Source organism: Camelus dromedarius, chromosome 17 (genome assembly GCF_036321535.1).
Source record: "Camelus dromedarius isolate mCamDro1 chromosome 17, mCamDro1.pat, whole genome shotgun sequence".
NCBI classification, from domain to species: Eukaryota; Metazoa; Chordata; class Mammalia; order Artiodactyla; family Camelidae; genus Camelus; species Camelus dromedarius.
Genome location: NC_087452.1, coordinates 36,261,316 through 36,285,801, shown reverse-complemented (window position 1 = coordinate 36,285,801; position 24,486 = coordinate 36,261,316). Strand labels below are relative to the sequence as shown.

The 24,486-nt window shown below is 43.6% G+C and overlaps 1 protein-coding gene across 15 annotated transcripts in view; it reads right to left on the bottom strand.

Moving 5' to 3' along the window:
• Window positions 1–4,996: 4,996 nt before the first annotated feature.
• XCR1 (X-C motif chemokine receptor 1) overlaps window positions 4,997–24,486 on the bottom strand; it is a 76,928-nt gene continuing 57,438 nt past the window's right edge. For 13 of the 15 annotated variants that reach the window (XM_064496625.1, XM_064496631.1, XM_064496622.1 and 10 more), the window contains 3 exons: window positions 16,967–17,408; window positions 12,551–12,605; window positions 4,997–9,645 (listed from right to left, as the gene is read on the bottom strand). In XM_064496625.1, the coding sequence (XP_064352695.1) occupies window positions 8,627–9,628 (1,002 nt within the window). In that variant the 5' untranslated portion in view covers window positions 9,629–9,645; window positions 12,551–12,605; window positions 16,967–17,408 and the 3' untranslated portion in view covers window positions 4,997–8,626. Of the gene's footprint in view, window positions 9,646–12,550; window positions 12,606–12,657; window positions 14,171–16,966; window positions 17,409–24,486 lie in introns of those variants that run through there. The other 2 variants (XM_064496628.1, XM_010982752.3) reach the window with 2 other exon arrangements.

Here is a 24,486-nt window from a genome sequence, read left to right as displayed (position 1 = left end):
GTAGAGGCAGGTTTTAGCCCAGGTGTGTCTGATCACAGGGTTTAAATCCTTACCACTGTGTTAGCGCTCCTTATGTGGGACACCATGTTCTCTGCCAGGGGACCCAACATCTTGGTCCCTGCTCAGCAGACGGAAGTTGATGCCAGACACACTGGTGGCTTGATGTGGCAGCTCAACTCAAAAGAACCAGCCTCTTCTTGATGGTGACTAGTTAAATCAGTCTCCTTTTCTGGAAAATTTGACTCTAAGACCCATAGAGGGAATCAGAAGTTGATTGCAGAAACAGCGAATCCAAGTTCATTGAGTCACACTCCCCTACAGAAGTCTGCTTTTCAGTAACTGCCCATCGATAGTGCAGAAAGATCTGGACTTCGGTGCTCCAGAACCTGACAGTTTTGAATCCTGACATGCATATTTTCCAGGTTTTTTTCCTCCATGACTGTACTGTTGGCTTTTCTCCTCAACACCTACCCACTCCCAACTGAAAACCTTTGAAAACTTAAAACAAGCACTTGGTGATACACTTTTTTGATGGACTTTTTCCCATTTTGAATTATAATTGTATAAAACAGAAATTCCCCCAGAATAGGGTATCCATACTTCCTGGTTCATCCAGGAGAGCCTGTTCCCCCAGCATGAATATTTATAGCTCCTCTCTTCCCTCTCAGCAGTGTCCCAGTTTGGCAATACATTACATAGTCACCCTCTTCATAAGATAATTAGTTCCCTGCGATGTTAAAGGGCATTTAACAAAAAACATAGGGCTCTGTGGTCAAATACATTTTGAAAACACAGAGTAAAATAAAGACAAAAAAAAAAAAAAAGACGAAGTCCTATACCACAGGACTTTGGGGAACTTCTTACTGTTTGAAACTAAGTCCTTGGCAGAAGCGCAGGAAGCTGAAGATTTGCTCTTTTGCAGTTGTGAGCAGTTCATCTCTCCTGTAAGGGAAAAGTATTCCAATTCATCTCTGGCAAAATGTTTCCTTATTTTGGAAAAACTGTCTAAACAGGTCTTTTAGTGCTCCACCCTCTGTTTTAGACTTAAAAATCATAACAGAGTTCTGCTTGGCAATGGAAAAGTTGTATTTGGTCAAATCATGGGTATCCATTCATTCATTCACCAAATAGTTATTGAGCTACTAGAACATGCCAGGCATTGTTCTAGGTCAGAGGTCAACAGACTTTTTCTATAAAGAGCCAATTAGTAAATATTTTAGACTTATGGCCATTATAGTCTCTGTTGCAACTGCTCAGCTCTGCCATTATAGTGTAAAAGTAGCCACAGACAATGCAAAATGAATGGACATGTCTGTTCCAATACAACTTTAATTACAAAAACAAGCAGCAGGCAGTCCCCAGAGAGGTGGTTTGCTGACCTTTGGTCTAGATGCTTCAGCAATGGACAAAATAGGCAAAAATTTCACGGCTTTACATTTAAAGAATTTGTTTGCATTCTCATGGATTTACTCTCTCATGGTACTTACATTCTAGAGGAGGGAGACAGATAATAAACATGATAAATAAATAATTTAAACAGTAAGTTAGAAGGTAAGATGTACTACAGAGAAAAAAAAGCAGAGAAAAGGAGTTGAGAGGCTGGGACTGGGGTGGGGGCTGGGGAGCAGGTAGGAAGGGAAAGGCTCTCTGAGAAGGTGACATTTTTTTGCAAACTTGAAGGAGATGAATGTGGAAGTTTTAAAACTTGTCTACAAAGTCTTTGACACTCCTCTCATCCAGAGATGGGGGTCTATCTCCTCCCCTTGAATCTGAGCCAATTTTAGTGAGTGGCTTGTAACCAACAGAATGCAGCAAAAGTGACACTATGTAACTTTTGAGACTAGGTTGGGATAGGCCACATAGTCACCTGGTTCTCCTGGGGTTGCTTCTGGGGGAAGCCAGATGCCACATAAGAAGTCTGACTCTCTGAGAGTCCATCTGTCAGAGAGGCCATCACTGCAGCCCAGGGGCAGCCCCGGCATCAACTACTGGCCATGTGACTGCATCACCTGGTGATGCCAGAGACAGCCTTCCTTTGTTCTACCTGTTTCTCCTGCCTACCCCTCAACTTTGTGAGCTGCCCAGCATCTTCTCCCCTTTTATGAGTATATACTGTTCTGTATTTTATTTCTCCTATGTTTATGTATAATCATACACATTTCTTTTTCTTTTTGCCGAATCATTTGTGATACAGTTAGCAGATAACATGACACCTCTCTGACACAATCACAACCTAACCATGCCCAATATCTTTTCCTTACACTTTGTTTCTGCATAGCAGCCAGAAGTGATTTCTGTTGGTTACAGTTAAGAGTCTGATGGACACATCCCTTGTTTGAAGAAGCAGCATGATGTGCTAGAAAGGACAGGTATTCAGGGACAAGACAGACCTGAGTTGAAAATCCCTGATCTGGCTCTATCTGATTCCCTGAGCTTGAGCAAGTATTTAACCTCTCCAGCTCCTTGCTTTCTCATCTGGGTGAGGGATGCCTACCTTACAAAGTGGTTGTAAGGATGTGGAGTCATGTGTGCAAGGAATGTAGCACAGTGCCTGCACATGATCAGTGCTCAATAAATATTTATTGAGTGAATGCCCAAATGAATAAATACAGTGGGTTAGTTGTTCTCAAACTTGGCTCTACCTTAGAACCACCAGGGAGCTTTTAAAAATTTTGGTGCCAGGTCAGAACCCAGGCCTATTGCAATTGCATCAGAATCTCTGGGGATAGGACCCAGGCATCACTATTCTCCCATTTCCCCATGTGACTTACCATGCCGCCCAGATTGAGAACCATGCCCTGGATGTTAGAGTGTGACCTCTCCGAGCCCTTGGTCTAGGTGGGGAAACCGAAATCTCTCAGGGCGGCTGTGAGATGTGGAAATGTATGGACCTGGCACAGAGTAGGTTTCTGGAAACGTCAGTTTCCAGTCTCCTGTGCATGTCTTCTGTTAGGGGCAATCTTCTGGGTGGGCGAGGTAGATACTGAAACCTCACGGGGGTTGTGGGATGCACTGGAATTCCCCTCACATCTACTGAAATTTGTGCCCTCTATTAGTTTGCTCATGCTGCTATGACAAAGTCCCACGGGCTAGGTGCTTAAACAACAGAAATGCGTTGTCTCACAGTTCTCAAGGCTAGAAGTCTGAGATCAAGGTATCTGTAGGTTGGTTCCTTCTGAGACTGTGAGGGAAAATTTATTCTGTGTCCCTCCCAGTGGTTGCTAGCAATCTTTCGTACTCCTTGACTTGTGGTAGCAGAACTCCAGTCCTGACACAGCATTCTCCCTTTGTCTGTATCTGTGTCCAAAACGTCTCCTTTTTAAGGACACCTGTCATATTGGATTAGGGGCCTGCCCAAATCAGTATGACCTCATCTTTACTAGTTACATATGCAATGACCTTATTTCCAGATGAGGTCCCATTCAGAGGTGCTGGGGGTTAGGACTTGGACATATGATTTTGGTGGCAGGGACACCATCTCAACCTGTAATATGCCCTAAGCTATAGATTTGTATCCCCTGAAGAACCTCATGGAAACACAAGTCAGGAAATTACAGGTTTCATTTTTTAAGTCATAGGAAGGGATCTTAGAGATCTATAATTTCAAACCTCTTCAGTTAAGTTGAATCAATAAGCCCTAAAGGAGGGGGAATGGCTTGCTAAGGACCCAGCCAGAAAAGTGAATGTGATTTCCTATTGAAGTCAGCATTTGTGGGTCTCCTCTAATTTGGGAATAAACAGAAGATGCTTTGAAAAATTAGCATTGTTCAGTGCTGTTGTTGTTTTTAACTTACATTATCCATACTACTAGAAAAGATCAGAGACAGACTGTTGAACCAATTTTAACCAAAGTCAAGGGAACAGATAGATATAGATGGGTACCTTCTTCCCCAGACTCCCATAGCTCATTGCAAAGTGCCTTGGAATAGTTTTAATGACATGTGCATTCCCAGTTGTTTGGACAATCAAGCCAGGTCATTTTCTCTTCTGGGTTCATCCAGAACATCTGGAAAAAGGGCCAAGAACTCCCTGGGACTAGAGTAATCCTATGTAAATCTTTTCCCAAGTAGAATGGCCAGAGACCGGACAACTTGAGAGTGGGGCTAATTTCTCTTTGTGGTCCCACTCCCCTCGTGCTCCTCCTGCCTCCTGCTGCCTTCACACTGAGCAGGCCCTCTACGAAAGTGACCAGGGACCTCCTGGAGGTCTACATATCCCTCTCTTCCCCACCCCGCCACCCTGTCTCCAATCCCTGCAACCATCCAATTCCCCATGCCCACTGGTTGTCCGTGTCTTCTCTCTAATCATTGGGTGATACTCAAGGCAGATTTTCTGAAATCATCAAAGTCAAGGAGCCAGGTCACCTTTGTCATCCTTTGGTCCTTCTAACCACACTATTTTGTGGAGGGGCTGTGGGTGAGGTTTGTGGGAGGGGATTGCAACAACCCTCCACCTAAAATCTGGGCTGGCCCCAAGGTGGAGAGGGGAGCTCTCTACTCAGAATAACTTAGTGAGGATTTAAAATAACCTTCTTCCCCTTCCTAAAGTTGCCCACAAACCTGCAAAATATCTCCTACCAAGTTTTCAAGAGGCCTGAAATTCCCAGCAGGAAGTGGTGTCATTCCTTCTGATTGGAGGGTGGATCTCTGGAAGGTCCTTGTTCAGAAACAGGAGATCAAATAAAAACCTTGGACTCAAAGACAGGAAACTCAGGTGCCAGGCCAGGGGAAAGACACAGACAGAAAACTGAGGCTAGGAGCACTCAAGACAGACTTGGCCTCCTGAACAATTTCGCCTAATGCCTGATTGGAGCCAATTTCCTACCATACTGACCCACACAGGGCTTGTTCCACATTTTATCTCCAGTCCTCCTTCTGTATCCCTCCTTTCACCCAAGATCCTAACCCAGATCCCTCACAAGCAGAGAACTTTTAAGAATCATGTATAATGATCTTGGGTAGAAAGGAGGGGAACATAACCAGCTCAAAGTCAGTCATTACATGCTAATCGTTTATTTGCATATGTGATACATGATGCTTTCTCTATTTATGAGAGGATTTTAAGAGTAATTAATATTTGTATGGTCACAGGCAGGTTTCACAAATGAAAGCCATTAGGGGTTCAACAAAGCAAGTGATGTCTGGGCTGGTGGGCCCTGGAGAAGAGTTCATGGGAAGCCCATTGGGCAGTGCCTGGTACTAACTGGAAGATGTAACATAAGCAAGTGTGTGAAGAAGAAACAAAAGTAGAAAAAAGCTAAAAAAGATGGTCTCCTATCCACTTACTTAACCAACCACAAACATTGTTGGGTACTGAGGGATGTTCTAGATATGCAAAATGGGGCTTGTGCCCTCAAGGACCTTCTACTCCAGCTGGTCAGGGGCTGCACTGGGCTTGGAGCCACCTTCCTATTTAGAGATCAGCAAGCTTCTTCTCTTGCTGATTTTGTCTGAGAGAGTATGGAGGTGGAAATGCTGTGAAGAGGATATTCCCTTGAAGCCACTGTGGATTGTTTTTGCTCCAGGAATGGCAGAAAGTCTGCAGCCCATGTCCAGGGCCCTGGAGCGGGAGGGAGAGGCCCACAATGGTCCAGTTGAGGTTGAGCAGCAGTTTCAGTGGGTGGAGGGAAGGGAAAGCAGGAGACTGTGGCCCATGAAGAGTGTGATAAACAAAGGTGGAGCATAGTCACTGGTGTGCAGCTGGCTGGCTGCTTCCTTCAGCTAGTTGTTCCACCCAGGGATGCCCCTCCATCTTCCCATTCACACCTCTCTTTCTCTGTGCCTCTTCCTTTGGAGTCTCAAGGAGCTAGATTAGGAGAAGACACTGGATTAAAGATTACCCTGGGAGCTAGTCTACTGGGGATGCCAAAACATCAGCAGAAATGTAAAAAGACAAACACAATAGTACTAATGAAGTGCTCCCAGGAAATGGCTGTAGGTGTTGAAAGAAACACTTAGATAAGCATCTTGGGATGTTCAGGAATGGGATGGGGTGAGGAGATGGTGGAGAGATGATCTCAAAGGGCATGCTCTGTAGTGACACAAGATCCCCCAACCTGCCTTCTAAGAAGAGTAGGCTCAAAACCTGTTGTGCTTTGGTTTGGTGAAGTGGGTGTGTGAGCTGGAGTCCTCTGCCCTTCTGCTCCCTGGGCTCAGCCTGCCTTCTGAATAAAAGCTGAATAAAATTTTAATATTATCAGTTTGAAGGAATGTGGAATGATTAGGCTGACCAGAAGCCCATAGGCTTGGCTATGACCCCATGACTACTAATTGCCCATTTCTTTTGGCCATTTTTTTCTTCTGTGGTGGGTGATGTCCCCACCAATTGGTTAGTAAGGCCACAAGAGTTTTATCCCTTCACTGGTGCGCCACCCAGCCCTCTCCATCAGGTGCTACAGGCCTAATTCTTAAAAGTAGACCCTCACTCTTCCCCAGCCAGGTCAAACTTCTTCAAGGCTGGCCACCCAGTGGCAAACAGATCATTGAAACTGTAGCAGGAACTGAAGGGGAAAGTGCTTTACAAGCTCTCTAGACTTCAGCTAAGGGCTGCATTAGGAACTGCTTTATTCAACAAGCATGTATGGAGTGACTGCTGTGTACAAAGTCCTGCTCAAGGGGTAGAAGACTCTGGAATTCCTATTTTCAAAGAGTTGCAGCCAAATGTTCCTAACTGGGGTGCATGGCAGAATCACCTGGGGCATTTTTCCAAAGGGCCCACTCCAGAGCTGAATCAGGTTCACAGATTGGGACCGGGTCTGTGGGATATGGAAAAGCTGAGAGGGTGCCTTTTGTCTACGTCCTTGGATGTGAAGCTGTGGGATAGTGTAAGAGGCAGGCATGTGTACTACTAATTAAAAGGCCAGGGCAAGTTCAGCCATTGCCACGGAGAGGGATAAGCAATGTAAGTGCAGACTAGCGAAGAAAGGTTAGTATTTATAAAGCAGCAGCCTGGGGCAAACAAGGTAAAATGTGTCCCATGGACATGGCGGCCCGAAAAGCATAAACTGGAAGAAAAATGACAGCTGTCATTCTTTGCTCCCACTCAGTACACAGTGATAGAACACCAGGCCCCATGCTTGGCAGGGTGCAAGATCAGGTTCCTGCCCACAGGCGGTCTGCAGTCTGATGGGGCAGGGGGATAAGACATCCATGGGTGTAACCACATTGGAGAGTGACACAGACTTTTTTAGAGAGGACGAGCAGAGGGAACCCAGAGAGTGCCCCTCTGATTTACAGATTGCAGACAGCCTCCTGAAGGAGCAGGCATTTCAGCTGGGGCATTTCAGGTTAGGGAGTAGAAGGGAGGAGGCTGGGAGAAGGGTGTCTGGGAAAGGGCCAGTGGCCTTTTGTGGCTGGATCCCACGCTGCTTGGGGGTAGGAGACTTAGGTTGGAATAAAAGCAGAAAGAATGGAAAGTTAGTTGGCACCAGATTATAAGGGCCCTGAAAGACCTGCTAAGGTCTTTGGGCTTTACTTGTATGTAATGAGGAGCCACTAAGGCTTTGAAGCAACCTGATGTCAATGCAGAGGAGCCTTGGTGGGGAAGAAATGAGCAACAGGAAGATGCGGAGGAAGTGAAGCTGTTTGGGGATGAAGCCGCGAGCATTAGAGAGACACGGGGAAGGCAATGTCAACAGGATCTGGCCGTGGGACTGGAGGGAGAGGAAATGCAGGGCTCAAAGGTGATGTGAGTCTGAGTGTGGGTGACTGTGGGGAAGCTGGTACCATCAACCAAGACGGGGGAGAACATTTTAGATGGAAAATGATGAATCAGAAATGTCAGCACAATATCCACCTGGAGATGAGGAGATTGTAGCAGAATCTTCCCCCTCCGGATGCCTTCATTAAGGTGGGTGTTTACTTCTCTGGGCCTTCCGAGCTGGACTGTTGGCACCTGGAGGGTAGCATCTGCATCTCGTTCATCTTCATATCCTCCAAATAAATGCCTGCAGAAGGTGGCACTTATTGCATTCATTCTTTCAATAAAAGATTCATAGACTAAATAAGCAAGTGCCAGTTCATGTGCTAGAAACTGGAACTATGACACAGAACATGTCTCCTGTCCAGTTGTGGGTTTTCAGAATCTGGATTTCATTCTGATTGCCCTTGTTTGAGGATATGATTACTTTTGTCCTGCAGACAGCCTCATCCAGCAGTCATCCAGAGCCAACCCCCTCCCAAATCAGCAGGGATAACCCGACAATCAGGGAGGGGAGAGATGGTCTTGCCAGCAACCTCTGCACAATGGAATTTCAGACCCTCATAAAGTCATGAAGGATGTTCCTTTCTAGGAATTTGTTCACATTTTAGAGCCCTCTGAACTAAGCAAGGATAAGAAATCCATGTCTAAATGAATGAATAAATGAGGGAATAAGAGATAAAAATTTTCTTAAAATCTAAGAAATGTTTTTCTGGATGGCAATAAAAAATTTCCAGGTGGGGACATTTTCTGCAGAAGAGGGGGCATGTGGGACTCCCTGGTGTAATGTATTTCTTTCACTCCCACACCTGCAGCTGTAGCATTTCCCAGTGTCCTGCCTTCCATGTTCCTTCCTGCCCAACTTCTCCTTCAGCCCCGCCTCCTCCAGCTCCTCTGCCCACCTCTGCCTGTCTCCCCAAACTCCCCGTCAATAGAAGGAGATCCCCTCATAGGTGAAGGCACCTGGGGGGTGAGGTGATGGGGGAAGGCCGGGCGCCTGTTGCCGGCAGAGCCAGAAGCGCCGGAGCAGACTTTTGAGGTGTCTGCGGAACTTGACCCCGACAAAGACATAGAGCACAGGGTTGAAGCAGCAGTGGGAGAAGGCAACGTTGCGGCAGATGAGCAGGGCATAATCCAGCTGCTGGCTGACCTCGCAGCTCTGAATGACCCCAAGTTTCAACAGTGTCTGCAGAAACAGGATCAGGTTGTAGGGGGCCCAGCTGAGGAAGTATGCCACCACGATGGTGAAGATGAGCCTGACTGTCCGGTGGCGCCGTTTGGAGCGCGAACGAAACAGGGTCCGGAGAATCTCCACATAGCAGAACAGGATGATCCCCACGGAGAGGAGGAAGATGATGTTGTGCTGGTAGACTGAGGCCAAGAACCCCTCGCGTTCTGAATAATCACAGCCTGAAGGGAACACCTTGTGGAAGATGGCGTCGGGGATGGAGGACAGGACGCTGGCTGCCCACACGGCGATGGTCACCAGCACGCGGCGCTGCAGGGTATGGACGCGCAGGGATGAGATGGGGTTCACCACGGACAGGTAGCGGTGGATTGTCATGATGGTCAGGAAGGAGATGCTGCTGTAGAGGCTGATGGAGAAGACCATGTTGAGGAGCTTGCAGAGGAAGTCTCCCAGCAACCAGCCCCAGTGGTATCCCAGGATCCACACGGGCAACAGGCAGGAGAACACCAGGTCTGAGAGACACAAGTTGAGGATGAAGACATTGGTGAGGGACTCCAAGCTCTCATACTTCACCAGGACCCACAGCACCAGGCTGTTGCCCACCAAGCTGAGAAAGAAGACCAGGCAGTACAGGATGGTGGTGCTGAAGGTGGCGAAGACGAAGGTCTTCTTCTCACACAGAAAACTCTGAGGATCATACTCAAAAGAGGTGGTGGTCTCCGGGATGTCTGAGGGCTCCATCTAGACGTTAAGAGCATCTGAAATGATGGAGATGTGTAGTTTAAAGCCCTGTGGTTACGCTAGAGAGCAGTAGGACTCATGTTATCAAAAATTGAGATCCAAGGTCCAGCTACTGGTTGGTGAACTATCTGTATTGAGATTAGGGACTTTCACCAGAACATGAAGTCACTAGGCATGCTGTTTAGTTTGGTTAGCAATTTTTTTTCTTAGCAAGACTTTCTTGAAGGAAGTGGTGCATTAATTTACAATAAGTCATAAGACCCTTTTCTCCTTGTAGACAGGCATTTGAGTAGCGCTAAGTTAGATGTGTCCCAGTAGGTGTAGAAGAGAGAGCAGTGGAACTGGATTCAAAGACCAGAGATCAAAGTTGGGGCCCAATACCGTGTTCCTGGGCAAGCTTTTTAATCTTTCTGAACATTAGGTCGTCATCTACAAAATAGATGATGTCATTCTTTCATTTATTCAACAAGTATCCAGTGAGCATTTACTATGCCACCTGCCTCCCGCCTCCTTCTCTCTCTCCTTCTCTCCCTTTGTCCCTCCCTCTGTCACTCTTTCTTTTTTTTTTTCCTCTGTTCCCTCCTTTCCTTCCTCCCATAAACGTAGAAATCCTGATGGCAGGATTGTTTCAGGAAACTTGCTGTCTCCTGGAACAGGTCTAAAAAGAGAGGACACAAACGGAGCAAACATCTCTCACATGAGTCCAATTATGAAATAATCTCAAGACTTCAGTGAATGTTGAGACCAAATCCCCACTAAACCAGAGGATTAACTCTCAGAGCAGAAAACTTCATCATGTGGGAGTTTGATTTACAGAACATCTTATAAGCAAGTAGAAATAAACTAAGTATCCAACAGGAGGGGAGTAGCTAAGAAAACTAGATTGAGGCAAATTGATTCAATCTTCCATGTTAGGGAGATTTTAGAAATAGTGAGACTAGAAGGCCAAGGAGACAAAAGAGAGAAAGTGATTGAAGAGCTGGAAATTTTGTTGAGATAGGTGAAGGAAGCTGTAGGATTTCAGAGAAGGATGGAGACTTGGATGAAGCAGCTGCCTGCAACAGGTAAGAGAGTTCTTTCTCATCATCCACTCTGTGCCACGCCCTGTGCTAACATGCTGTACTTACCTGCTCCTGTAATCCTGCAGCTCTCTGTCTTTAAGACAAGACCATTTCCATTTAACAGAAGAGGGAACAGGCTCAGACTATAAAATGACCTTCTCAATGTTATAAACCCAGGAAGCAGCAAGTAGAGTCAAGCACGCCCTCTACCACTGAGCTATACCTTCCTACCTTGTGTTTCTTATTTTTAAAGTGTTCATGGATCTCATTCATTTTGCTACTTGGAATAATATTGTGTTTCTTATGAATTTTTAACAGTACTTTATTTAGTCTGGTAAACCCATTCTACTTTTAATTATGTTTTTTTGGACATTCAGAAATTGGGTATTTACATTTTAAAGACAAGCTTATCTGACTCAACGCAATGGCCTTTAATGATCAATGACAGGGGCCAGGCACTATGACAGGTGCTGGATTCCAGGGTACAGACATAATAGTCCCTATCTGTAAGAAGCTTATAGTTTAGAATGAAATCAGAAATGATACAAATATCTGGGAATTTCTGTAGTGTGACAAGTTGGAAGCAGAGATATTTTGGCACAGGGACTTTGTAATTTTGTAAGCACCCTTCATATCGTACAAAGCCAAAACTGGTTGGTTGAAAACAATTTTTTTTAAAGTAATAAAACTCTAGCTAGATTGAGAACAAAAAGAGAGAGAAAATGAATTGTCATCTTTAAAAGAATAACAAAGAAAAATTATGATGCATTTTATGTTAAATTCAATGACTTAAATGAAATGGACAGATTTCTTTAAAAATTCAACCTACCAAAACTGACATGAAATGATATGACAAATATCGATAGTCCTACCTTTATTATAGAAATTAGTTAACTATAAAAAAACTGTCCACAGAGACAAAGAAAACTCCAAAACTAGATGATCTTTCTACTTCATTCTGTCACATACTTAAGGAAGAAATAACACTGATCTTATACAAACTAACTGAAATACAGGATGGAATAATTCCCTAATTGTTTTATGAGGTCAGTGTAACCCTGATACCAAACCAGACAAAACCATTGCAATAAAACTATAGACAATATCCCTCATGAACATAGATACAAAAATACTTAACCAAATATTAGCAAATCAAATCCAGCAATACATTTAAAAAGGATAATACATCATGACCAAGTGGGCTTTATCCCAGAAGTATGAAATTGGTTTAATATTTGAAAATCAATCAGTTTAAGTGACCATACTAAGACAAAAACTAAATGATCCTTTTTGATAAATGTGGAAAAGCATTTGACAAAATTCAACACCCATTCATGATATCAACTCTCAGCAAACTAGAGAAAAAGGGATATCAGGCATCTACAAAAAGCATTCCAGGATTCTACTGGTTATTGATTGATTTACTCAAATTTTCAGAGGTGCTCCTGGGCAGTGCCTGATAGGCCTTGGGCACAGACAGGAGAATGGTGTTAAATCTCAAACCCTCTCTGAGCTGTATCCTAGGGCTTTGGTTCTTTTGGCCTGTCACTGCTCTCCCAACCCATCTCAACTATAAGAGAGTAACTTGAGCTTTCTGGTCCACAATATAATTCAGATTGAGAAATACAGCTCTAAATTATCCAACCACTGATAACAACAACGCCTTATGTAAAGACTTAAGACCAAATAAACACCTCTACTTTCTTAACACAAGGAAAAGATAAGCATTATATGTGGCAGTTCTAGTCAGAGTACAGTCCACAGACTCACTTTTTAGCAACACAGGTTTTAGAGGACCCCCCCCCCCCATCCAGGGAACCAGAGCCTCTGGAGGGACGGCTCAGGAATCAACATTACTTACTTGCTCTCCATGTGGTTCTGATATCTACCTGGAGTTTCAGAACTCTCGAAATAGGCTATTAAAAATAGAGGAAAACACGTGTTTGAAATGTTTGTAAAGGAACTCACCTATATCTGTACCTCTTTACATGCGTCTTGAGGCAGAAATGGTGCTTCTTTGTTTCGTATTTTGCTCAAAGAAACTGAAACACCTACCCTGTCCAGGAGCTGGAGGAAGGCAGGGAAGACGACTGTGCAGTCTCAGAAGGAGACAGAGGGAGACAGGGAGTCCTTGCTAATCTTTCCTTTTCCCACCACCAGGCTTCCTGGCTTCATCTGACCCCTACCCCCAACTCCACCCAAGATCCCATGTAGAACTGGCTACATCACTGATCACTTGGAGAAGAGCTGGTCCCCCAGCCTGTCTCCACAGGAAGGTGGGGTTGACAACTTAAGGTCATCTGAGCCCCTGGGTTCCACCCAGGATAGATGCAGATAGTTTGGGAGTTGGAAGGGATTGTAAATGATGTGTTTTTTAAAGTGGTATTTTAATTTTATCAAAATTATATTTGATTAATGTACCAGTTATGTATGATGATGATTTTAAATGGAAATAATTCATGTAACATAAAATTTACCATTTTAAATAGTAGAATTCAGTAGTTTTTAGCATGTGTACAGTGTTATACACTTGTCATTACTATCCAGTTCCAGAACATTTCTATCACCCCCAAAAGAAACCCCATACTTGTTAGCAGTCAGTCCTAGTCCCTACCTCCCTCCATCTCTTGGCAACCACTGATCTACTTTCCATCTTTATGGTTTTGTCTATTCTGGACATTTCATATAAGTGGAACCATACAATATGGGATGTTTTATGTCTGGTTTCTTTCACTTAGCGTAATATTTTGAGGGTTCATCCATGTTGTAGCATGTATCATTACTTCACTCCTTCTCATGGTTGAGTAACATTCCAGTATGGGTAAAACACATTTCATTTATCTATTCAACAACTGAAGGACATTTGGATTGTTTCCACTTTTTGGCTGTGATGAATGCTGCTGCTCTGAACATTCATGTATAAGTTTTTGCGTGGATGTGTCTTTTCAATTCTCTTGGGTAGAAACCTAGGTGTGGAACTGCTGGATTGTTTGGTAACCCTATGTTTAGCTTTTGGGGGAACTTCCAAACTGTTTTCCACAGAGCTGCACCATTTGCTTTTTCCACCAGTAATGTCTGCCGGCTCCAGTTTTGTTGATTTTCTCTGCAAAAAATGGAATTCTATCATGCACGCTGATTTATCCTTTTTTCCCATTAAACAAAATGGCATGAAAGGCTTCCCAAGCCTATCTTACTCTTTATAACAGCTGGAAAGTGTTCCACTGCAATGTCATGTCATACTTCACTTATTTTCCTGTCAGTGGACATCCAGTTTGCTTTCCATTTAAAAAATTATCACAATGGTGCAGGGAGCATTAATTTACATGTACCTTTGATGTACTGGTGTTGATATTTATGCAGGGTGAATTTCTAGAAGTAGTGGATTTCTGGGTCATAGGGGATGTGAATTTTACGTTTTGGTAAGTATTGCCAGATTGCCCTCTAAAATGGTTATATTTATTTACACTTCCCTAATAGTGTTTAAGAGTTCCCATTTCCATGCACCTGGTCAAAATCGGGTACTACCAAATTTAAAATTTTTGGTCACTCTGAAAGGATACTTGTAGCATGTTGTTTTGATTCAAATTTTCTGTTATTTTGTGTTGGGAATTTTGTCTACAGATTTATTGTCCAGTTGTGCATGTGTATGTGTGTGTGTGTCTGTGTAATTGCTCTTTAACAAGCTATTAATTCTCAATAACTATTGGGAGGACTCATATAGCAAGTGTTCAACAGATGTTTGTTCCCTAAATATTAACACACAATTTGAAACCAACATTTCACATTTCCTCATATTTGGTTTCAGTGTGAAAACAATTCATGAGCATGCCTTAAACAGAAAGTTCTAAAACAATGGTCAGGCTGGACAAAGGTGGGACTGAGTTCCAGCCTCACACAGACTCGACACACAGAAGGGGAAGTTCAGTTCTGCATAAAGCACAAGGTGGGTGGGGGCCTGGTTATCACAGTTGTGTCTGGACCCATCTACAGGGAAGTGGGATCAGGTCAGAGACCAGCATCAGAGTGGGGCTCTTGGCAGACATTAATTGCTGTTAACATGGGAACTGCTGACCCTAGATCCCCAGGGTTTCATGATCTAATTGGATCAAGTCCAGCAAGATGGATGGTTATGTTTGAGCCTCAGCCCCATGCACATGAGAACAGGCATAGGCATAGAACACGGAAGGTCTTCCAGCTTTGGGAGCCCTCAGAGATTGCATCCTGGGTGCACTGGGAGGTACATTCCCAGGGAGCAGGAGGAAGGAGGCTGACAGCATCCAGGCCCACCCACCTCTCTGCTGGAACATCCAGTCTCTGGCTGCAGTGGATCTAGACACGGGAGAGACCAGAGCTAGTGTTTGATCTGGGCAGAGGTATACTGGAGCTGGCTCGTATCAGCTTGCATTTTATTTTTAGGAATTTTTCGAGCTGGTTGCTGTCACATTGGTAGCTTGAAATCAACCATGGTGGAAGTATTTATCAAAACTTGGCAATCACTACAATTCAGAGCTTTTCCCCTCTGAAGATTTGGTTGTTAAAATTTACCAGCACACCAGTGGATGGAAGGTAATGATTTTCTTAGACTTGCTCCTGTGATAAAGTCTTAAATTCCTATCCTGGCTGGTGTTATCATTCAGGATTCCAGGAAGGGACAGATGGCTTTCTCAAAAGGGTGACTGAGGACAGTGCAAGGAAAGGACTTCTACAAAGGTGTGGGCATGGTGTAGGGAATGCAAGCAGCAATGGTGAAGTATCCCTGGGCCAGCAAGAGTGGGCAGCTGCTACCGATCCCAGGCCTGAAGGCACAGGAGAAAGAGCCATTGAAGACCCTGGTGAGATCTCTGGCCCTAGGAGACGGTTGCTGGACACAGGACGTGGCTTTTGGCAGAGGAAGTATTCACTTCCATGCTCTGCCCAGCAGGGAGGGAGCCAAAGGAATAAATATGGCCACCTCATTCTCCTCTAACCCCACTCCACCCAGACTCCTGCTGGTGCCTTCCACTGACCCCAGCAAGGAGGCAAGGGAGGCTGTGGATGCAGCCCATTCAGAGGCACCTCAGAAGCACAGGCAGGGAAGGTGGAAGGTGGACCTGGAGGGATGAGGTAAGACTCCCAGCTCAGGGCCTTGGGTGGTCCCTCCCTGTCCAGCTCATTCAGTGCATGCTTCCCTTGCCCACTGCACTTGGCCATACAGGCTGCTTCCTCCCTTTCCCGCTAGTTCATCACTCCTCCTCCTTGGCTTACACTTCACTCTCCTGAACAGGTCAGGCTCTTTGCTGGCTGTGTTCTTTGGCACCTTGTCATTCTTCAAAGCATTTCTCTGCTCAGGCTTATTATGCATTATTTTTATCCAGTGATGATCCACTTAACAATTAAAATCCCAGCAGCTGACATTTACTGGCAATCCCCAGATGTCAGGCACTGTATAACTGTTTGTTAGACTTCATTCCAGAGGGCAGGGACTATGTCTCTGTCCTGTTCATTACTCCATCTCTCCAGTGCCCGGGACAGAGCCTGGAACACACTAGAAGCTTGACAGACATGTGTGAAGTAAACCCCCCCACAATGAGCCTACCAAGTGTTTCCCAGCTCTTCTGTAGTATGGGAGATTAAACAGAATCAGAAATGTTTTACTGTTCCTTCCACTGAGAGGCAAATTCTAATTCTACTCTGCTTGAATGTGAGTTGGTCTTGGTGACTTGCTTGATGAATAGAAGGTGGTGGAAGTGAGATTCCGGGACTTCTAGGTCTTAAGAAGCCTAGAAGCCTTCAGCTGGGTCCCTGACTTTCTCACTGGGAGCTCTGGGCCACCATTTATGAAGTCCAACTCCTTGAGGCCGCCTTGCTGGTGAGGCCCCACGTGGAGAGGCCAATAGTTCCAGCTAAGCCCAGCCCCCCAGCCTTCTCTGCTGGGGCCACACCTGTGAGGGAAGCTGCCTTGGAACAGCCCATCTGCCAGCTTGGTAGCATCAAGGGACCTCCATTGATACCACATGAAAAAGAATGACCCAGCTGAGTGCTGCTCAAGCTTCTGAGTCACAGAATTATGAGCTGTAATAAAATGATTCTCATGTTAGGCCTCTGTTTTTGAGGGTGCTTCCTTACACAGCAATAGTCAGAACATATCACATTGGTTGGGGGAACTCCCTAGCCTGATTATCCACTCCACCTTCACCCTTCCCACGTTCTCAGATGCCCCATAACATCAGTCACCACTAAGAGTCCTGCTAACCCTCCAGCAACGTACCTTTGATGTGGCTTTAACAGAGGTGCCTACCTGATTTGGCTTCCACTTGAACATGGCTGGGAAATCCCCAAGGGCAGGCCTGCCTGCTCATTAGCGAAAACAGATGAGTTGCTCTGCCAAGTCTTCATGTGGCCACCCTTCGACCTTCAACCTTCATGCTGATTCCCCGAGAGAGATCCTCTCCTTGGAAGCCTGCTCTGCCCACCTGACCACGTATAGGCCTGGTAGGACGGTTTTCCCACTGAGAGTTGGGGAAATACAGGCACTGGCCGGGGCTGCCCCTGCCTCCACTGCTGCCTTGCTCCCAGCAGGTCCTGTCCCTGGCAGAGCAAACACTGCTGGTATCACCAGAACTTGTCTGCGAGAAGCTTCCCAGGGCTGCACAAGTTGGATTAGAGAACTAAACCCTGGGGGTGTGCCCTGAAGGTATGGAGGGTTCTGGATGGTGCCTTCTGGATGTTTCTGGTAACACCTGTTGAAGAAAATAATCAATAGACAATCAATAATAAGTATAGAAAAGAGTTTTATTTGAGCCAAATTGAGGCCTAGCCCTGAAGCCCGCTTCCCGGATTATTCTCAGAAACTGCTCCGGAGAAGCAGGGTTTTCAGCACAGTTTTTACATCTTGTCAGAACAAAGACCATGAAACAAGTCAGGGACACATTTCTTTAAGGTTTCAAAACACCCAGACCAGCTGCACACGTCCAGCACTTACAGTGCAGCCTCGGCAGCTGGGAAGGGAGTCTTACCATCAAAGGAGCACGGGCGTCCCGGTAGAGGGGCATTTAATCTTTATTTTTAACATGGACATTCTTTACTTCTGGTCACCGTGCCCTCTTCTTTAACAATTAAAGCACGTGTATAATGTATGTTGGATAGGCCACAAACAGGCTGTTAAAGTTAGCAGAAAATTCAAGTTAACTCAGGTATAAGCCAGAATGACTTCCCCAGATCTCAGTATGTGAACACTTCTTTGATCACACCAAAGACTAGAAAGAGTTTGAGAAGCTCAAGTCCTCCTGACCTTCTCCAGGGCCCCTGGGAGGGGCTGTGTGGGGACGACCCTGGGGCCCCGGGCTTTTCTAGCTCATCCTGGGCAGCAAGGTCTCCCTCTTCTCACTCCCTCCATTGCTCCTCAAGCACAGCTGGGTGGGAGAGGGTGGTGACAGCATTCCTCGCAGAGGCCGCAAGAGTCAGGAGAAGAGGGAGCGCAGGATGTGATGCCATGAGGCAGGCGCTTCAGGGCCAGACCTTGTAGAGCCTTGCTTGATGCTCTTAGGCACAGGCATCATTTCTGCACTACGTGGGGCTCACAATGAACGCAGTTTCCCAGGTCCTGCCGTGACCTACTGAAATAAGCTTTTCTGGTAGGACTTGGGCCTCTGCATTTGTGACAAGTGTCTGGATGGTTCAGAAGGAAGCCAGGCAGTGTAGAGATTAATACCACGGGCTCTGGAGTTAGGCGGCATGGGTTCAAACTTGGACTCCAGGAGTTCAGTGCCCATGTAATTTTGGTGACTCAGTGTCCCCATGTGAATTGAAGATGATTACAGCATCAACCTCACTGACTCATTATGAGGATTAAAGTGAATGAGTTAGGTCCTTAGGGCAATGCCCAGTGAGTGCTCAATAGCTGCTTGCTCCAACCTCGTGGATGATGGCAGTAGATGCAAGGCAGGAAGCCGTACCTGCAGTGCAGGGTCAGATCTCAATAAATACTGAATGGAGGACAAGAGAAAACACAGCCAGCCATACCACTGGCACAATTATGCAGTGAACATTTATTTTTACAGCAAGCCCTGGCATTATTCTAGGTGCTGGGGGTTCAAAAAGGAATAAATCATTCCTTGCCCTTAAGATGTCCATGGGCTTACAGATATGGAAATGCGCTATTAAGATGCAGTGTGGTAAGTGTGATGTGAGGGACAGCTCTGGGCACACAAACCTTGGAGAGACAAAGAAGGCTTCCTGGAGGAGGTGAATGAGTAGGAGTTATGCAGGGAAAGGGGGCTGAACGCCAGGTGTAGGGGAACACGTATGCAATAGTGCACATTCTGGGCTGCCCAGTGATTCAGAGTGGGAAAGGTGTGTGGTGGAAGAGGCAGGACTGTCAGGGTTTGAGGCTGGAAAGATAAGCAGCATCAGCTAGCTGGGCTGAGTTGGGTTGCCCCATGCCTTCAGCCCTAACTAGCTCATCTCATGCACTGCACACCCTTATCACAAAGGTCGCCTTGTGTGTCACTGAGTAACACTCCCCCTGCATTAGTCAGTTAGCACCCTGATTCAGTGTCCAGAGTATGAAAAGTCCAAACCCTGCCCAAGGAAACATGTGGTCACTCTCAAGTGGAGGAGTGCCAAATAATCTGGCGTCCATGTTTTGAAACCACCACATGGAAATTCAGGGGAAAGTTCCTGAAGGAGATGACAAGGGCTAAGTCTTGAAAGGTGTGTAGGAGTAAACAGAGAAAGAAGAGGAGGAAGGATGTGGCCTTTGGGGACCAGCACATGTAAACACCAGGAGACAGGAAGTCTCGGGGCTGGTTCAAAAGATTCTACTTATGGATCAAGAGGAGAAGGTACGTGCTGAGAGGGGTGGTGGGAGATGAGCAGGAGACAGAGGCAAAAGCTCTGGGGTGCCAAGCTAAGGAGTCTGAAATTCATCCTCAATGGAGAACTAGTGAAGGGTTTTAAGCAGAGGAATAAGGTGATCAGTGGACTCACTAGGATGGAAGGATCACTGGATTCACTAGTGGTGGAAGCTGTTAATTTCCTATAGGAAGGTAATGCTAGAGTTGGTGCAGTAATTCGGCAATGTCATCAAGAACTAAGGCCCCTTCGATCTCTTGCACTGGCCTCAGCACCTCTGTAGTATCATTCCTCATGACTGCAAGATGGCTGCTAGGGCACCAAACATCATGGCTTTGTACAGTAACAGTATCCAGAACAGGAAATAAAGAGGCATATGTCTAAAGAAGTGGCGTTCACTAGGGACAGTTTTGTGGTGTCTAGGGGGCACTTTTGGTTACCACAGCTTGTGGGGGCTGCTGACATCTAGCAGGTAGAGGCCAGGGATGCTGACAAATAGGACAAACTCCCATGAGAGAAAATTTCCAAAATGGCAATAGTGCCGAGGTTGAGAAACCCTGGTCTAAATTGATTGGGTGCCCTTAGCTTATACGGGGAGGTGAAGTTGCCTCCCGCTCTGGAATTTTGGAGCTAAGAGGCCAAAGATTCAGTTTCATGGTTTAGCTGCTGAGGGGACCCTAGACATTGCCAGTATGTAAACATATTATAAAGCTACAACCAGATGAAGTTCTAGATAGACTGAAATGTAATAAATGAAACCATAAAACCTCGAAGAAATAGTTATCAGATGGATAGGGAAAGATTTCATAAACATACTTATTTATTTACATATAGTACATATAAACATAAATATAATACGTCTATGATTCTCAGTGTACGTCCTTTGAGAAGGACATTATTATCTGTCAGACGACGAATTGGTTTGCAGGACGCAGCTTTCTTTCTTCTTGATATCTTGCTAGTTCCTGGAATTTCTATTCCATTATTGTCTTAAGTATAGTGTCCTTTTTCCTTTCAGTTTTCCAAAGGAGAGTTAGTCTTGTTGTGATGGGACAATGATGGTTGGAAGTGGGGAAGAAGTTGACTTGGAAGACAGGTGCTGCCAAAATACAAGAAATTCAGCTTGTCTACAGTCAACCCAGACTCTGAAATGTCTCTTATATTTCCGCTGGAGGTTTCTGGTTTGACCTAATTCTTTTAAAGATGCAATGCTGATTGAATACTTCTTTTTTCTTCCTAAACAGCTTCCTTTTCCTGTTTCTTATTTACTGTGGTATCTGCCATTGGCCTCATTTTTTGACAATGAGAATTTGAGCTCTGCTGGTTAGGTGTGGGTGTAAGTATGCCATGGGTGTATGTGTGTGTATGTGTGTGTGCGTGTGCATGTGCATGTGCATGTCGTTGTATGTTCCTGTGTGTGTGTGTGGGGGGGTTTCACATAGATTTCCATGTCAACACAAGTTAGCTGACAAAGTTCTGGGCTCTTTCAATGATAAAGATATGGGTTTCCTTCCAACCCACCCTCACTATGAAATCAACAGCTGAAAAGAATATGATAAAAATGGTAAACCAAAATACTGTGCCTGAAAATCTTCACCGAGTGAGTTATTGGAAAATAAATAGCACACTTTAAAGTAAACCAAGGATCAAAGAAATCTAAAGGGGAGTTAAAAAGACACTGAATGAGATAAATGTGAAAATACAACATCAAACTTTGTGGGACACAGTTGAAACAGCACCGAGAGGGAAATTTTTAGCACTAAACGCTTACATTAGAAAAGAGAAAATGTCTCACGTAAATAACCTAGGCTTCTATCTTAAAAACCTAGAAAAAGAGAAGCAAGATAAACTCAAATTAAGTAGAAGGAAGGAAAAAATAAAGAGGAGAACTGATAAAATTGGAAACATAAAAATATCAGAGAAATAAAACAAAAAAGTTCGTTCTCTGAAAAGATCAATAAAAGTAATTATACCTCTAGAAAGACTATCAAAAAAGAGAAAGACACAAAGTACTAACATCAGACATGAAACAGTGGCTATAACAACAGATCCTACAGACATCAAAGATAATAACCAAATCGTGTAAACAACTCTTTAACTTAGATGAAGTAGACTAATTCCTCAATAAATACAGACCACCACCACTTGCCCAATAGGATATAAACAACCTGAATAACTTTATAACTATTAAGGAAATTGAAGTCATAATTTTAAAACTCCTGAGAAAAAAATCTCCAGGTCCAGATAATTTGACTGGAAGATTCTTTCAAATGTTTAAAGAAGTATTGATACCCATTCTATATAACCCTTGCCAGAAAGCAGAAAAAGAGAGAATACTTCACATCTCAGTTTGTAAAGATAGTACAAAAAAAAAAAACAACCCCAAAAAACCCCATAGGATAACTACAGACCAATGTCCTTCACAAATGTAAATGAAAAAAACTTCTATTAAATATTAGCAGATAGAATACTGGGTTTATTCCGGAGATGCAAGGCTGGTTCATTACTTGAAGTTCATCAATGCAAGCAACTACATTAAAAGGCTAAAGAAGGAAAATCACATGATCATACCAATTGGTACAGAAAAAGCATTTGACAAAATCCAACACCTATTCATGGTAAAACTCTCAGAAAGAACTAGGGATGGGGGAAAACTTCCTCAACTTGATTAGAAAAATACTTATTAAAAACCCAGCACTAACATCGTACTAATGATGAAAGACTGAATGTTTCCCCACAAGATTGAGAATTAGGCAAGTGTGTCTGTATTAACCACTCTTGTTCAGCATAGTACTGGAAGCCTTGGGCAGCACAATTAGGCAAAAGGAAATAAAAGGCATACAGATTGGAAGGGAAAAAAATAAAACTGTTAGCAGATGACATAAGGGTCCACAAAGAAATGCCAAATAATATCCAAAAACAAAACAAAACTGAAACAATTCCTAGGATAGTAAGTGAGCTGAGGAAAGTTGCAAGATATAAGATCAACAAATAAAAATGTATTGTATTTTTGTATACTAGTAGTAAACACATGGAAAGCAAAATGAAAGAGTGTTATTTACAATCTCTCTCTCAAAAAAGAAATACTTGTGCATAAATCACCCAATGTACAAAGCATGTATGCTAAAAATTACAAAATGTTGATGAAATAAATTTTAAAAGATCTAAATAAATGGAGAGATATTCATGGGTTGGAAGATTCATCATAGTAAAAATGTCAATTATCCCCCAAATAATATATAATTATAATACAATTTCCATCAAAATCCCCAAAGGCTTTTGGTAGGCAGAGACAAGTTCATTCTAAAAAATATATATATATATATACACATACATACACATATATACATATACATATACATATACATATATATTTAAAGCAAAGGAGCTAGAATAACTAAAATATTTTTAAAAAGAAGAAAGAAATGGGAGGAATCACTCTATTTCAAGACTTACTGTGCAGCTATAGTAATTAAGACTGTGGTATTGGCAAAGGGTGGACACAAAGATTAATAGAAGAGAAAGGAAAACCCAGAAATAGCCCCACACCAGTATGACCATCTTATTTTTGACAAAGGTGCGAAAGCAATTCACTGGAGGAAGGATAGACTTTTCAACGAATGGTGCTGGAGCACTTGGATATTCATAGGCCAAAAAAAAAAAAAGAGAGAGAGAGAAAACAACTTTGGATTTTATACAAAAATTAACTCAAAATGCATCATGGATATAAATGTGTATGTAAAATTATAACATCTTCTAGAAGAAAAATTTGGAGTACTTAAAGCTTGGTGAAGAGTTCTTAGACATAACACCAAAAGCGTATATAAAAGACTTAAATTAGACTTCATCAAAATGGAAACTCTTTGCTCTGCAAATGATCCTGTTAAGATAAGCTACAGAGTGAGAAAGAATTTGCAAACCACATATCAGACAAAGGACCTGTCGCTAGAATATATACAGAATCCTCAAAAAGTCAGCAGTAAAAAACCAAACGATTCAGTTAAAAATGTCTAAAGAGCTTGGAGAGACATTGCATTGAAGAGCATATACAGATTGCAAATAAGCACATGAAAAGATATTCAACATCACCAGCCATGAGGGAAATACAAATGAAGACTGTGATGAGCTATCACTACCTACTTATCAGAAAAGCTAAAATAAAAAGTAGTGGCAATGCCAAATTCTGGCAAGGATATAGAGAAACCAGATCTCTCATATATTGCTGTTAGCAACATGAAATGGCATAGCCACTCAGGAAAAGAGTATGACCATCTCAAAAAACTGAACTGATCCAACAATCATACTCTTCAGTATTTATCCCAGAGAAATGAAAACTTAGGTTCTCACAAAAACCAATACCTGTATATTTATAGAAAATTAATTCTTAATAGGCGCAAACTGGAAATAATCCAAATGTCCCATGATAGGTAAATGGCTAAATTCCACACCATGGGACACTACTCAGTAATAAAAAGGAACAAGTTTTTGGTATATGCAACAAGTTGCATAGATCTCAGGGGTTTTATGATTAGTTAAAAAATGCAATCTTAAAAGGTCATATACTGTGATTGTGTAATTCTATTTACATAACATTCTTGAAATGACAAAATCATAGAGATAGGAAGCAAATCAGTGGTTGCTGGGGTTAGGGGTGGTGGGGGCAGGTTTGACTATAAAAGGGTAGCAGGAGCGACATCTTTGTGATGACGGAATAGTTCTGTATCTTGATTGAGGTGGTGGTTACTGGAACCTAGGTATGCGACAAAATGAAACAAAACTATACAGACACATTGTGCCAACATCCAATTCCTGGTTTTGATATTATACTATACTTTTGGAAGATGTAACCAGTGGAGAAAAATGAGTGAAGGTTAGGTGGGATTTCTCTATACTGCTTTTACAACTTCTTACGAATTGACAATTATTTCAAAGCTAAACAAACAAAAAAAGCTCTGATCCTGCTAT